At 40.1% G+C, this 13,806-nt stretch overlaps 1 protein-coding gene across 4 annotated transcripts in view; it reads left to right on the top strand.

Moving 5' to 3' along the window:
- Nucleotides 1-13,529, top strand: part of LOC124962115 (quinone oxidoreductase-like protein 2) — a 29,840-nt gene extending 16,311 nt beyond the window's left edge. Inside the window, exons 10-11 of one of the 4 annotated variants that reach the window (XR_007104426.1) lie at nucleotides 7,500-7,685; nucleotides 12,357-13,529. Coding sequence is in view for 3 of the 4 variants with exons in the window: in XM_047521260.1 (XP_047377216.1) it covers nucleotides 7,502-7,685; nucleotides 12,357-12,364 (192 nt within the window). In the remaining variant the exon portion in view is untranslated. The remainder of the gene's footprint in view (nucleotides 1-7,499; nucleotides 7,686-12,356) is intronic. The other 3 variants (XM_047521258.1, XM_047521260.1, XM_047521259.1) reach the window with 3 other exon arrangements.
- Nucleotides 13,530-13,806: the final 277 nt, after the last annotated feature.

The following is a 13,806-nucleotide window of genomic DNA, read 5'->3' on the forward strand; positions in this document are numbered from 1 at the left end:
GGGAAGTCACTTCTTCCAAACCTTATTCTGTAGGATGACGTTTATCCATTGATCACAGAATTATCTATGCAAAAGAGCTATCTTGTAATTAAAATGACCAGGACTCTCATGTTTTCCTGAGCAGAACCAGGATTTATGTATTTTATTTTTTTTTTAAATGAAGATGATGACATGAATGTATAATTAATTTCACTGAACTTTAAAGCCTGGGTAATTTTTTTTTCTTGTCAATTGGTTAACATATTGGAAACATTATTTGTGAGAACCTGTTTGGGCTTGAAAAATAATCACTAAACTTATAAAATATATGTAATATCAGAAATGCTGGCTCTTCCTAGCTTGTGTTTTCTCCTAAATATGCGGTCTTGCGTATTTGACCTTGACAGTTCATACTAATCTGACCACAGACCTGGCACCATAGCTGTTTCATAGGCTGAAGCCACCCTGAACGTCTGTAGCACTGTTTCCCTCTCGTTTGTTTGTGGTTCCTTGTTCAATGCCCATCTTTCCGCTAAAGCGTAGACTCCATGCAGGTGGGCGTGTGCTGCCAGTCCTTTGGTGTCTCCAGGTTCCTGCAGGCATCCCCCGTATCTGCTGAATGACTGACTGAGCTCTGAGGTGAGGTCACACCACCAGTGTGCAGATGATGGCTGTGGGCAGATTGAACATCTTAGTGCCTTCGTCCTTGTCTGTAGTAACCAGTAATGTACCCTGACTCCCAGGCTGTTTATGATTAAATAAGTTAATATATATAAAAGGAGATAGTGAATTCACTAGCTTTTGAATGCATAAGATGTCATTATTATAAGATATAGGATTGAGCTTTTTCTGTTTCCCAGAACTCTAAGACTTTTTGTCTTGACAACCCAGAGGGCAGGATTAAAGCCATAGTCTTCAGATTTTGAATTTGAACTTGAAGTTATTGTTTTCTAAAGGGTCGCATCTGCTTTCGATGAGTGTATCATGAATTAGCCCCGCGATCTGTTCAGAGGATGGCATTGTTTGGATGTGCCGACTCTGCTTTCTGTACGAAGTTGTCCACACAAATCTTGACCTGATGTAGCAGGTAAACCTCACAGATCTGAACTTGTCTATTATGTAGGTCAGGTGAGATCACCACATGAATAAGTTGTTTGCTTAAAGTTTCCTCTATGTGTCTGTGATGTTCTTAAAAGTGAAATGGCTCTTTTAATTCAGACGGTGTACTATTGCCCTTTGATCTAGACCCACTCTCCATTTCAGCTGGGCCCCCACCCCAGACCTTGGTTGCTTGTGTCTTGTCACGCTTCTCTGGGGATGGCTCCTCAGCAGCTCCCTGCAGTCCTACAGCCTAGACCACTGCCCTAGGCTGTCCCTTCTTAAACCACTGAATGTCTCATGCTTTCCTGGCATGAGGCCTGATCCTAGGCAGGGCTTCCATTGGGTTCTTCAGGTGGGGCTACTGCAGCTCTGGTGCAGAGGCTTGATGTGAGTGGACCTGTTGAAGCCTCTGCTTCCCCCCAGACTGAGTCAGGTCTGGGTAATGCAGTCCAGAAGTGTGGGGAGTTCACCCCACTGGGAAAGCACTGATGAGTGAAAGACAGATAAGTTGCTCGCCTTTTCTCCCCCAGTGGACTGTTTCATGTGGCCTCTCCTTGGAGGTCCCTTGAGACCCACAGCCAGCTTGTCTCTCTCAAGCTACAACCAGCTCAGGATGGGCAACACGCCCCCTTGTGGTTTCTTTCTTCCCTTGATTCACTTCCCTTTTCCCCTCACTCCCCGGAAGTGCAGCCTCATTGAAGCACTGGACACAAGTTTTGATCAGGTTCTCTTTTCTAAGGAATCCAGGTTGACACTTAACTTCAAAACTTAATTTTTGGATTTAGTAGTACATTGCCTGGTTTCTTTTTTAAAGTCAAGTTTATTGAGATGTGATTTACATAGAGTGAATTCACCCCCTTGAGACATGTAGTTCTCCAAGATTTTTGGCAGTTCTGGGGATTGGCGCAGGGCCTCATGTGCAAGGCCCGTGCTCTACCTCTGAACTACATCCTCAGCCCTAGTTTTTGAAATGGGGTCTCTCTATGTTGCCCAGACTGTGCTTGAACTCCCGGGCTTAAGCAATCCTCCTGACAGCCTCCTGAGTCGCTGGGAGTGCAGACACTTGTCAATGCACCTGATTCTCTGGGTTTTGGCAAATACGTACAGTCAGGTAGCCACCCCATTGCAGTCAAGTTGGGGAACATTTCCATCGCCAGGCTTGGTGGCTCAGATCTATGATCCCAGTTACTCAGGTAGCTGAGGCAGGAGGATCACAGATTCCAGGCCTGCCTGGGGAACTTCATGAGACCCTGCCTCAAGATAAAAATAAAGGGCTGGGGATGTAACTCAGTGGTAGAGTGCCCCTGGGTTCACTCTCTCCAGAACTTCTAAAACCGAAAAGTCTCCATTACCCCAGAAGATTCCTGTGTCCCACTGCGAGTCATTCCCTTTCCTGCCCCTCAGCCTGTCCCCGCCAACCACTGATCTATTTTCTTTCTCTATATGTTTGCCTATTCCAGAATGTCATATAAATGGAATCATTTAGCCCATAGCCTCTTTATTTTATTTTCGGCAGTATTGGGGATTGAACCTGGGGTGCTCTACCACTGGGCTACATCCTTAGCCCTTTTTACTTAAAAAAAATTTTTTTGACGTATTTTTTTGGTTGTGGTTGAAACTTTATTTTATTTATTTATTTCTATGCTGTGCTGAGAATTGAACCCAGTACCTCACACATGCTAGGTAAGTGCTTTACCACTGAGCCACAACTTCAGCCCCTACTTTTTAAAATTTTGAGATAAGTTCTCACTAAGTTGTTGAAACTGGCCCCAAATTTGTAATCCTCCTGCCTCACCCTCCTGCATAGCTGGGGGAACAGGTGCGCCCCACCACTGCACTCAATTATAGTCTGTGGCCTTTTGAGTCTGGCTCTCTGACTTTGCGAAGTGCTTCTGAAGTTCATCCAGGTTGTTGACTGAGTCAGTAATCCATTCCTTTTGATTTTGGAGTAGTATTCCATTGTATGGATGTGCCACTATGGAGACATGTTTGGGTAGCCCTAGGATGGCGGCTGGCGTTGAGCCAAGAGGTGGCGCATAGTTAGTGTTAACACGGCGTGATCTACTTTTGCCTGATTAGTTGATGTCTCCTTTGTGCTAGTGGTCAACAGATGTTCCTCATTCTTAATTGGTACGGTGGCGCATGCTCCAACCACGCTACTTAATCCTAAACTGATTTGCTGCCTTAGGTATATAAGACACACACCTATAGGAAGCACCTCTGATAAGCAGCACCTCTGATAGATGGCAGAATGCGGGGATCGCAGATCGCAGATCGCAGAACGGGGAACTAAGAACACATCTCTAGATCACAGGTTGCAGGTCACAGGACGCACCACTAAGAAGCACCTCTGATAGAAAGCACCTCTGATAGCACACACCTCTAGCACGCACCTTTAGGACGCAGGATGCAGGACGCACCTCTGAAGAAGCAGCAGATAATAGTAGCCTCTCTGAAAGAGTAGCACCTCTAAAATTAAGCAAAGTCTTTCTTCCTCTAAGCAAAGTCTCTCTTCCTCTAAGCAAAGTTTCTCTTCTTCTAAAACTAAAAGTAAGCAAAGCCTCTCTTCCTCTATAAACTAGCGAATAAACAAACAAATAAGCAAGAAAGCCCAGATAAAGATAATAGAAGTAGTTCAGTTCCAGTCCACCTCTGATAAATTACCGCGAGGTTGTTGCTGCGGGTGGCAGCATGCCACTTACCAGTTCATGGTCATTTATTTTCAGTTCTTGTTGGTTATGAGTAAATCTTCTATAAACATTTAGATACAGATTTTTGTGTAAACAAAGGGCTTTATTTATTTTAGGACTAAGATTTCTAGATCATATGCTAAGTATACATTTAGCTTTCTCTCTCTTTTTTTTTTTTTTGGGTGCTGGGGTAGCTTTGTCTTTTAAAAAGCTACATGGATGCTTAGTAGGCTTTATTCCTACCCTCTACCATCTCCAGATGACGTCATTGGGCAGGAATGATGTAAGGCTGGAGTTTGATTGTAACTGCTTCTAAATGTTGAATTTAAGAGAAATCCATGCTACATCTTAAAAATAACAGATGCTCCTGAGAAAAAGGCAAGGGTCATTGTGTTGGCATCTCTCTCTCTCTGCCTCAGTTACTCAGAAACAGTGCTTGTCTTTACATCCCGTGATTTTGAAGACAAGGCCACAGTGAGTGCATTCCTATTAAAGCCCATAGCACACAAGGTGTTCCATTTTGGGGGGGTATTCTGGACTAGAAATTGGTGCTTCAGCTTACAAATATGCCCCAAGTCAAGCTGTTTTAATGTTTTGTGGTTTTGCTTCTGCTGATTTGCTACTGTATGTTTAGCTTTTAATAAACTGTCAAACTCTGTTGCAGAGTGGTTGTACTGTTTCGCCTTCCTGGCAGCAGTATCTGAATGTTCTGGTCATTCTGCATCTGTTGGAAGTTGGTATTGTTTTCTTATATTTTAGGCATTCTAATAGGTGTGTGGTGGCATCTTATTGTGGGTTTAACTTGCATTCCCCTAGTGAACAATGATCTGAACTATCTTTTCATAGGCTCATTTGCCTCTGTACCTCCTTTTTGGTGAAATGCCTTGATTAACTTTTCAAAGAAGATTCAGATCATTTTGTATCAGAGTAATGACATGATGAATGTAATTCAGCCATAGCAGTTTATCATTAATCCAAAGTTTTTACCTTGTTATAAACCATCCCACTCAGTGTCATGAATTTATTGTATCTATCGAACCTTCACAGAGTTATGCCTGTCAATAGCAAGACTTAGTCCCCATCCTTAAGGAATTCAGGTTTTAATTGGAAAGATCTCAGGATAGTGCTATGATAGGGGAAGAGCCAATTTCTAATGGGAAGCATGAATCAGCACGATTTATTTAGGAAACTAAATACTCTGATTATTCCTTCTTGATGAGCTAATTAAAAATTCCAATAGCAGAACTGTCACATCCTAGAACAAAAGCAATATCCATATTCTGCTGCAAATTCCAGGTTGCATATCTCTGGAGACAAATTGAATTATGGCTTCATCTACTTCAAGGCAGAGACCAGGGTGCTGGGGACAGCCTGTATCTCGGCATCCGTTTGGTGCAGCCTCCCTATCAGGAATGCAGTGTGTGAAATACAGGAGGAAAGTGTCCCTAGGCCTCTGAAGTGGCTCTTAAAAGACTGGTTCAAAGCCATGCATTTTACTTTTTAGTCCCTCACTTGGAGCCTTATCACTGGTGTTAAGCTTCCTGTCCTTAACACCACTGGCTGTCTGTTTTCCCAGCCCCGGCAGAAACCACCAGGTAGAAAGGGACAGAGTTGAGCTATTTTTAGAAGCGCCAACAATCCTAATGTAAGAGGCAACAGGACGTGGAGAGGTGACAGAACGGTATGAGATTCTCCAGTCATGGAATGGAAGGATTGTGCTTTCCCCAGGGTGGTGTCTTTTAAGGGAGCCAGAGAGATATATGATACATTGTTATAAAGATTTATATACAGAATGGCTAAAACAATGAATCCGATGTATAATTGTAATGCACCAGAAGGAAAAACCAAAAATTAAAATTCATTACTAGTCAATTATTAAAAAAAAAAAACCCAAGCTTTAGCACTTGAAGGCACAACTTCCTTTCATGTTAACATTTATTTGTGGGACAGCCTTCCTTTCCCTAGGGTGCTGGGTGGAGAGTATCACTCTCTCAGATAATACTTAATTTCTCAAGTCCTTTCCATTGTTGGGCTATGATAGATCTCTGGGAAGCAGTGACTTCTAATTGTCAGGGAGAGGATGGGGGTGAGTCACCTGGCGGTTCTCAACAGGGGCTGCAGAATGTGTCAGGCGTCTGTCCTAGACTTGTTACCTTGCCCTAGATGCCTTGAAGGTGCTCAGATTGGAACGGTCTCTGTAAGGCACAAAACCCTGCAAGGCGGATGTTTTTGGAAGCAGGGATTTCATGCTGCAGAGAGAGTGCCACCATTGATTTATTTCTCAGCTTATTATTTATTTGGTTTGCTTTTTTAGAGGATCTCAAATGGAAAGGGTTAATAAACCCTAATCCTCACTTCAAAGCACATACTCACTGCGGACTGTGCAGGCTCATCTTTTGCTGTTTTTTCTGTCGTTGGTGAATGTATTTACGTTCCCCCTCTGCCTGCGTTTTCCACCGCCTCTGCTCACTCTTTTCCTCCCTTCTGGCCAGTCTCTGTAACACGTTTGGTATATATTTTGGATTTGTATTTCCTTGTGAAACACACAGAATCATTTTGTGTGTTAACTTATTTTTCAGTTACATGGTTGGTGGTGTGCTCTTGACCTTGGTCTGTTTCTTAATTTTTCACCCAGTGCTGTTTTTAAGATCTGTCTGTGCTGCTGTTCCCATAGCTGGGTCACTGCTCCCCATGTCTGTGTAATGGCACATGGAATACAGCCACCATAGGTTACAAATCCATTCCCTAGTGATAAACTTGGAGGTGGATTAGATTTCTTACACCATAATCAGTGTGGTAATGAACAGCTTCATCTATGTAAACTTAGGGACTTATGCAAATGCTGCTTTGGGGCTATTTTCCCAGGAGTAGGATTGTGGGGTCACAGGATGTATGCCTACTTAGATTGCCAATTACTTTCTAGCTGACTTGACCATTTATGTCCCTTCCAGCAGTGCATGAGAATTCTCGTTTATTTGGCACCCTGTTGATACATAGCAATATCCAACTTTCTGCTTTTTGCCCAAATGATAAAGCATAAAGTGGCAACTTATTATTCTAATTTTAATTTCCCTGATTTCTAATGAGTTTAAGCATCTCTTTATATATTTTCCAGCTGGCTGGGGATGTAGCTTAGCAGTAGAGCATCTGCTTAGTGTGTGTGAAACCCTGGATCTAATCCCTGGCACAGATGTGTGTGTGTGTGTGTGTGTGTGTGTGTGTGTGTGTGTGTGTACACACTCACTATTCGGGTTTCCCATGCTTTGAATTGCAATTTAGTCCCCTTATGTAGTTTTCTGTTTGGGAGCCTTATCTTTTTCTTACTAACTTGTGAAAGTTTCTCGTGTAATTTGTGCTTCTCAAACTGATATGCATGCAAATCACCTGGGGATCTTGTTAGGGTTCAGATTGTGATTCAGTAAATGTTGATGGAGCTGAAGATTGTGCACATCTAATAAGCACCCAGATCGTGCAGAAGCCTAGGGTCCTTTGAGGAGCCAGTTCTGGATGTTGGTTTGAGGTTTTGCAAAAGACTTCTAAGTTTGTCACACTGTTGCCACTTTTGTCTAGATTTAATGTAATCATGTAGCATTTTGCTGTAAGGTTATGCTATTGGAGACTTCTTTCAGAAGCCCTTCATTGTCCCTGAGTCACAGTGATTTTCTTCTCTATTAACCTTTTCGGTTTTTTTCTTTTCTTTCTTTCCTTTTTTTTTTTTTTTTTTTGCTGAGGTGGGATCTTGCTGTGTTACCCAGGCTGGCCTTGAGCTCCTGGATTCAAAGGAGCCTCCTGCCTCAGCCTCCCAAGTAGATGGAACTCTAGGCACTGACTGCCACACCTGGCTTCCTTTATATTTTATGTCACACGTCAGGATTTACTATTTACAAAGTCTCCTCTGCATTGGGTGCACATCAGGTAACAAATTGTTTTTTCTTCTTATAGCAAGTCAGTTTTCCCAGTATCAAATAGTCCACTGTTTTCCCACTGATTTATGGTGCTCCCTCCAAGCGATATGGAGGAGTAACACTTATACCTGTGTTCTTTCTTTTCAAATTTGACTTAGTTATTTGAGGCTCTTTGTTCTTTTAACTAAATTTTACAATAAATTTGTTTAGTTTCTTAACAATTCTAGCTGAATGAAACTGTTTTGGTTTTTTTATACTAATTTAGAGGAAATTAATATTTTTACAATCTTCTCTCATCTGTGAACAGGGATAAATCACCACTTATTAAGATCTTTCATGTCTCTTAATGGGGTTTAAAGTTTTTTTTTTACAAGGTCTTGGGAGTTATTCTTTATATCTATTACAAATACTTTATTGTTTTTTGTTGCTTTTGAGAACAATATTTTATTTGTTATATTTGTAAGTTGATTATTTTTGATGTAGGGAAGTGTCAGTAATTTTTAAAATTTTTAAAAATTTTTAATCATTTTTATACATGATAGTAGAATGTATTTTGACATATCATATCATACATGGAGTATAACTGCCCATTCTTGTGGTTGTACATGATGTGGAGTTATACTGGTCATGTATTCATATATGAACAGAGGAAAGTTATGTCCAGTTCATTCTGCTGTCTTTCCTATTCCCATCCCCCTCCCTTCCCTTCATTATCCTTTGTCTAATCCAAAGTACTTCTATTCTTCCCTCCCACCCCCTTATTGTGTGTTAGCATCAGCATATCAGAGAGAATATTCGGCTTTTGGGTTTTTGGGGGGATTGGCTTATTTCACTTAGCATGATAGTCTCCAGTTCCATCCATTTACTGGCAAATGCCATAATTTCATTCTTCTTCATGGCTGAGTGATATTCCATTGTGTATATATACCACATTGTCATTATCCATTCATCTGTCAAAGGGCACCTAGGTTGGTTCCACAGCTTAGCTATTGTGAATGAGCTGCTATGTGGCTGTGCCACTATAGTAAGCTGATTTTAAGTCCTTTGCATATATGCTGAGGAGTGGAATAACTGGGTCAAATGGTGGTTCCATTCCAAGTGTTCTGAGGAATCTCCACACTGCTTTCCATAGTGGGTTGCACCAATTTGCAACCCCACCAGCAATGTATAAGTGTACCTTTTTTCCCACATCCTCATCAACTTTTATTGTTACTTGTATTCTTGATAATTGCCAATCTGACTGTATTGAGATGGAATCGCAGTGTAGTTTTAATTTGCATTTCTCTAATTGCTAGAGATGTTGATCATTTTTGCATATATTCGTTGACCATTCATATTTCTTCTGGGAAGTGCCTCTTCAGTTCCTTTGCCCATTTATTGATTGGGTTATTTATTTATTTATTTTTGGTGTTAAGTTTTTTGAGTTCTTTGTATGTCCTAGAGATTAGTGCTCTATCTGAGGTGCAGGTGACAAAGATTTTCTCCCATTCTGTAGGCTCTTTCTTCATGTTCTTGATCATTTCCTTTGCTGTGAAGAAACTTTTTAGTATAAACTAATTTCGTATTTCATAGTCCTGATGACCTTTCTTATTTGCTTATTCTTTTATTAGCTTTTCTGTGCAAATAATGATACTTTTTATGATTATTATCTTTTACTAAAACTTCTGATTTCTGCATAAATGAAATTATATTTACATTATCTGCAAATAATACTTTGTATATTCCATTTTTAAAATTTCATTTTTTGCATTTATCACTTAATTAATTAAAAAATCAATAGACATTTTTGAGCAGTTTCAAGTACAAGAAAAATTCAGTAGAGTATTGAGGGTTCTCATGTATTCCCTCTTTTACACCCTAAGTTTCCACTCTTATTAATACCTTGCACTGGTATTGTGTATTTGTTGGAACTGATGAATCAATATTGATACATTAAAGGTATTAATTAAAGCCCATAGTTTGCATTAGAGTTCACTTTTTGTGTTGTACAGTTCTGTGGGTTTTGTCAAGTGTATAATATCCTGAATCTACTATTACATATCATACAGAATAGCTTCACTGCATTAAAAGATCCCTTGAGCTCCACATGTTCATCCTTATCCCCGCTCCTGAATCTGTCAATCACTGTTCTTAGTGTCTCTCTGGTTTTGCCTTCTCCTGAATGTCATATGGTTGAATTCATATGATATGTATCCTTTTCAGATTGTCTTCTTTCATTTAGCAGTCTGCATGTAAGGTTCTTCCATTTGTGTTTTGATAGTTCATTTCTTACTGAATTCTAATCCATTGCAAAGCTGTACTAGCTAGCTTTTCTGTCCACCTGCTGAAAGATGTTTTGTCCTGCCTGTTTTGGCAATTGTGAATAAAGTTGCTGTAACGTTCAGGTGCATGTTTTTGTGTGCACTTAAGTTTTCAATTCCTGTGGGTTAAATATCTACGAGTGTGATTGCTGGATTGCATGGTTAAGGGTATCTTCAGTTTTGTAGGAAATTGCTCTGCTGTCTTCCAAAGTGGTTGTACCATCTTGAATGTCCGCTAGCAGTGAATGAGAGTTCCTGTTGCTCAACATTCTCACCATCATTTGGTGTTAGTGTTTTGAATCTTAGCTATTCTGATAGGTGGGCAGTGGTCTCTCATTGCTGTTTTTTAAAAAAAATTACTTTTTAATTTTTTGCGGATTGCATTTTGATTCATTGTACACAAATGGGGTACATCATTTCGTTTCTATGGTTGTACACGATGTAGTTTCACACCATTCACGTAATCATACATGTACATAGGGTAATGATGTCTGTCTCATTCCATGATTTTTCATGCCCCCTCCCTCTCATTTCCTTCTATATAATCTAAAGTTCCTCCATTCTTCTCTCACTCCCCCCCCCGCCCCCATAATATATCATCATCCACTTATCAGGAAAAACATTTGGCCTTTGATTTTTTTGGGATTGGCTTATTTCACTTAGCATGATATTCTCCACTTCCATTCATTTACTTGCAAATGCCATATTATTTTCCTTTATGGCTGAGTAATGCATTTTTTTCTTCCCTAGTGATGTATTACATTAAGTGTCTTTTTATATGCGTATTTGCCATCTGTGTATCTTCTTCGGTGAGGTGTCTGTTCAGACCTTTGCCTTTTAATTGTATTGTTTTCTTGAGTTTTAAGAATTCTCTGTATATATTAGACACAAATTCTTTGTTAGATATGTTTTGCAAAGTTTTTCTCCCAGCCTATGCCTTTTTTTTTTTTTTTTTTTTTTTTTTTTTTTTTGCGGTGCTGGGGATTGAACCCAAGGCTTTGTGCTTGCAAGGCAACTACTCTACCAGCTGAGCTATATCCCCAGCTCCTATGCCTTGTTTTTAAAAATCTTTTAACAATCTCAATTTTAACCAAGCTGGCTTACCAAATTTTCACCCCCATATATTATACTTTTGGTGCTGTATCCAAACCTTATTGCTGAGCCAAAGGTGACCTAGATATTTTTCTATGTCTTTTTTCTGGATATTTTATGGTTTTGCATTTTGCATTTAGGCCTCTGATCCATTTCAGGGTAATTTTTGTGAGGGGTATAAGGCCTGAATATAGATTTTTTTTTTTTTGCATGTGTGTATCCAGTTTTTCCAGCACTATATATTAAAAAAATTTTTTTGTAGTTGTAGATGTACAGCATGCCTTTATTTATTTATTCACTAATTTATTTTTATATGGTGCTGAGGATCAAACCCAGTACCTCACACATGCTAGGCAAGTAAGTGCTCTGCCACTGAGCTACAGCCCCAGCCCTCCACCACTATATTTTGAAAAGACTGTGCTTTCTCCTTTGAGTTGCTTTTACTCCTCTGTCAAAGGAGTTGACTGTACAGTTGACTGTATTTGTGTAGGCCTATTTTGGGGACATCTCTTTAGTTCCATTAATCCACTTTTTAATTTTTTCACCAGTATCACACTGTCTTGATCACTGTAGCTGCTTTTTGTTTTATAACCTTGCATTTTTGAAAAAAAATTTGCAGTTGATTATAATCTCAGTTACATAAGAAATAGGACAATTTCAATAAAAGATTAGAATCACAAAACATTCTAGTTTTTATTCTTCTGCCAGAGGCTCCATTCTTTCTAAAGCTGGAACACTTCTGAAGTGGGACAACTGGCAGGGAGCTGTTACAGTAGAGTGGGGACCGGCCTGTGGCCTCTACCTGCTCACATTTATCTGACAGCATTGAAAATGATAGGGAGCCGGCTGTGATGGCACTCGCCTATAATCCTAGTGGCCTGGGAGGCTGAGACAGGAGGATCACAAGTTCAGCCAGCCTCAGCAACTGAGCAAGGCCCTAAGCAACTCTGTGAGACCCTGTCTCAAAATAAAAAATAAAAAAAGGACTGGGGATGTGGCTCAGTGGTTAAGTGCCCCTGGGTTCAATCCCTGGTACCAAAAAACAAAACAAAACAAACAAACAAAAAAACCCCAAAAGAAAATGAAAGGGAGAAATACCAAGGGTAGGTTATTCTTAGCTATTATCATTATCCTTTATATTTATGGTGATTACTTAGGTAGCATTGAATAGTTTATTGGCAATGTTTCTGAATACTTTAGCCATTTTAATAACTGAACTGTCAAGAGACATTTGTTGGAATATGCATATGTGTAAGTCTGACCATATTTTTATTTTATTTTATTTTTAGGTCAATGATGCCTTCCTTCACGTGATACAGCGCAAATCCACGGGCAAGGTTCTTCTCTCTCTTAAATAAATCCTTACCTCCACCCCAAACTCGGCATGTCTGAATCCAAACTCGCCATCTCTCCCCAAACCTGATTTCCTCCTGTGTCTCTAAAGGCATTACCACTTTCTTTACTAATCCAGATTTAAAACTGGCTCTGGTTTCTTACTGCTTATAGTTGGTGTGACCATAGAAGAGAGGACTTGGACCTTTTTGAGAGTGAAAGGGTGCTATTAGTAATCACACCAGATACAGGTGTCCTCGGCAGCAGGATGCTCATCTTGTATAAAATGCATTCATTGCCAGTCTGCAGTCCCACCCTGAGGTCTCTCTCACCTCCAGATCCTCCCTTCCCATCTGATTGATTGTCTTATCTGTTTCCAGCAGTCTTCTCACTGGCTTCCTTCACAGAGTTATTGTGAGCAATACAGGCAGGGATTGGGGAATGCACCTAGCATGTAGTGAGGGTTTAGCAATATGAAAGTCATTTGCAGATTACTCTCATTCTTTCTTTCCTCCTTTCCCAGTATATTGTAAGTTCCTTGGGAGCAAGTATCTTGTCTGATTCATGTTTGTGACTTCCCATACTACCTCCCATAGTAAGTGAACCTGGGTAAGCATGCAATTGAATTTGAATGACTTGAAACTCTTAAATCATAGGATTAAATTAAGAATATGTTGCCCTGAAGACAACCCAGATGTCCATCAGTTGGTGAATGGATAAATAAAATATGATCTGGACATACTGTGGAATATTATTCAGCCTTAAAAAGGAATTAAACTCAGATACTGGCTACAACATGGATGAACCTTGACAACGTTACATGTGAAATAAGCCAAATGCAAAAAGACAAATACTCTGTGGTTCCACTTATATGAGAACCTAGAAGAGTCAGATTTATAGAGATGGAAAGTTGAATGGTGGTTTCCAGGGGGAGAGGAAAATAGGGAGTTATTGAATGGATGTAGGGTTTGGTGTGGGAGGGTAGAGAGGCTTCCGAGGTGATGGTTGTGTTCCAGGGGGAGTGTACTCAGTGCTTCTGAAATGTACTTGTAAAAATGGTTAAAATGGAAAAAAAGGTTAAAATAAAAAATGGTGAAAATGGTTAATTTTGTTATGTTTTACCATAAGAAGAATAAATTAAAAAAAAAAAAAAAGAACGTGTTACCGTCACTTCTAAGTGAATTGATTCAGGAAATAGAGTGTGTACGGAGTGCTGAGTTCAGATGGCAGGAAGCTGTGGCCCTCGTCCTGTTGTGTGGGGAGAGGCCCTGTACTTCTGCCCGGTGCTCAGATGGTCCTTGGTGGTTGGACTTAGATTTTCCCACCTTAGGATGGTGTGAAAGCCGTATTCATTTAGTGGAAATCTGACTTCAGATTTTGAATTTTGGTCTTTTCCCTCTCCAGCAG

The sequence above is a fragment of the Sciurus carolinensis genome, chromosome 12, assembly GCF_902686445.1.
Source record: "Sciurus carolinensis chromosome 12, mSciCar1.2, whole genome shotgun sequence".
NCBI lineage: Eukaryota > Metazoa > Chordata > Mammalia > Rodentia > Sciuridae > Sciurus > Sciurus carolinensis.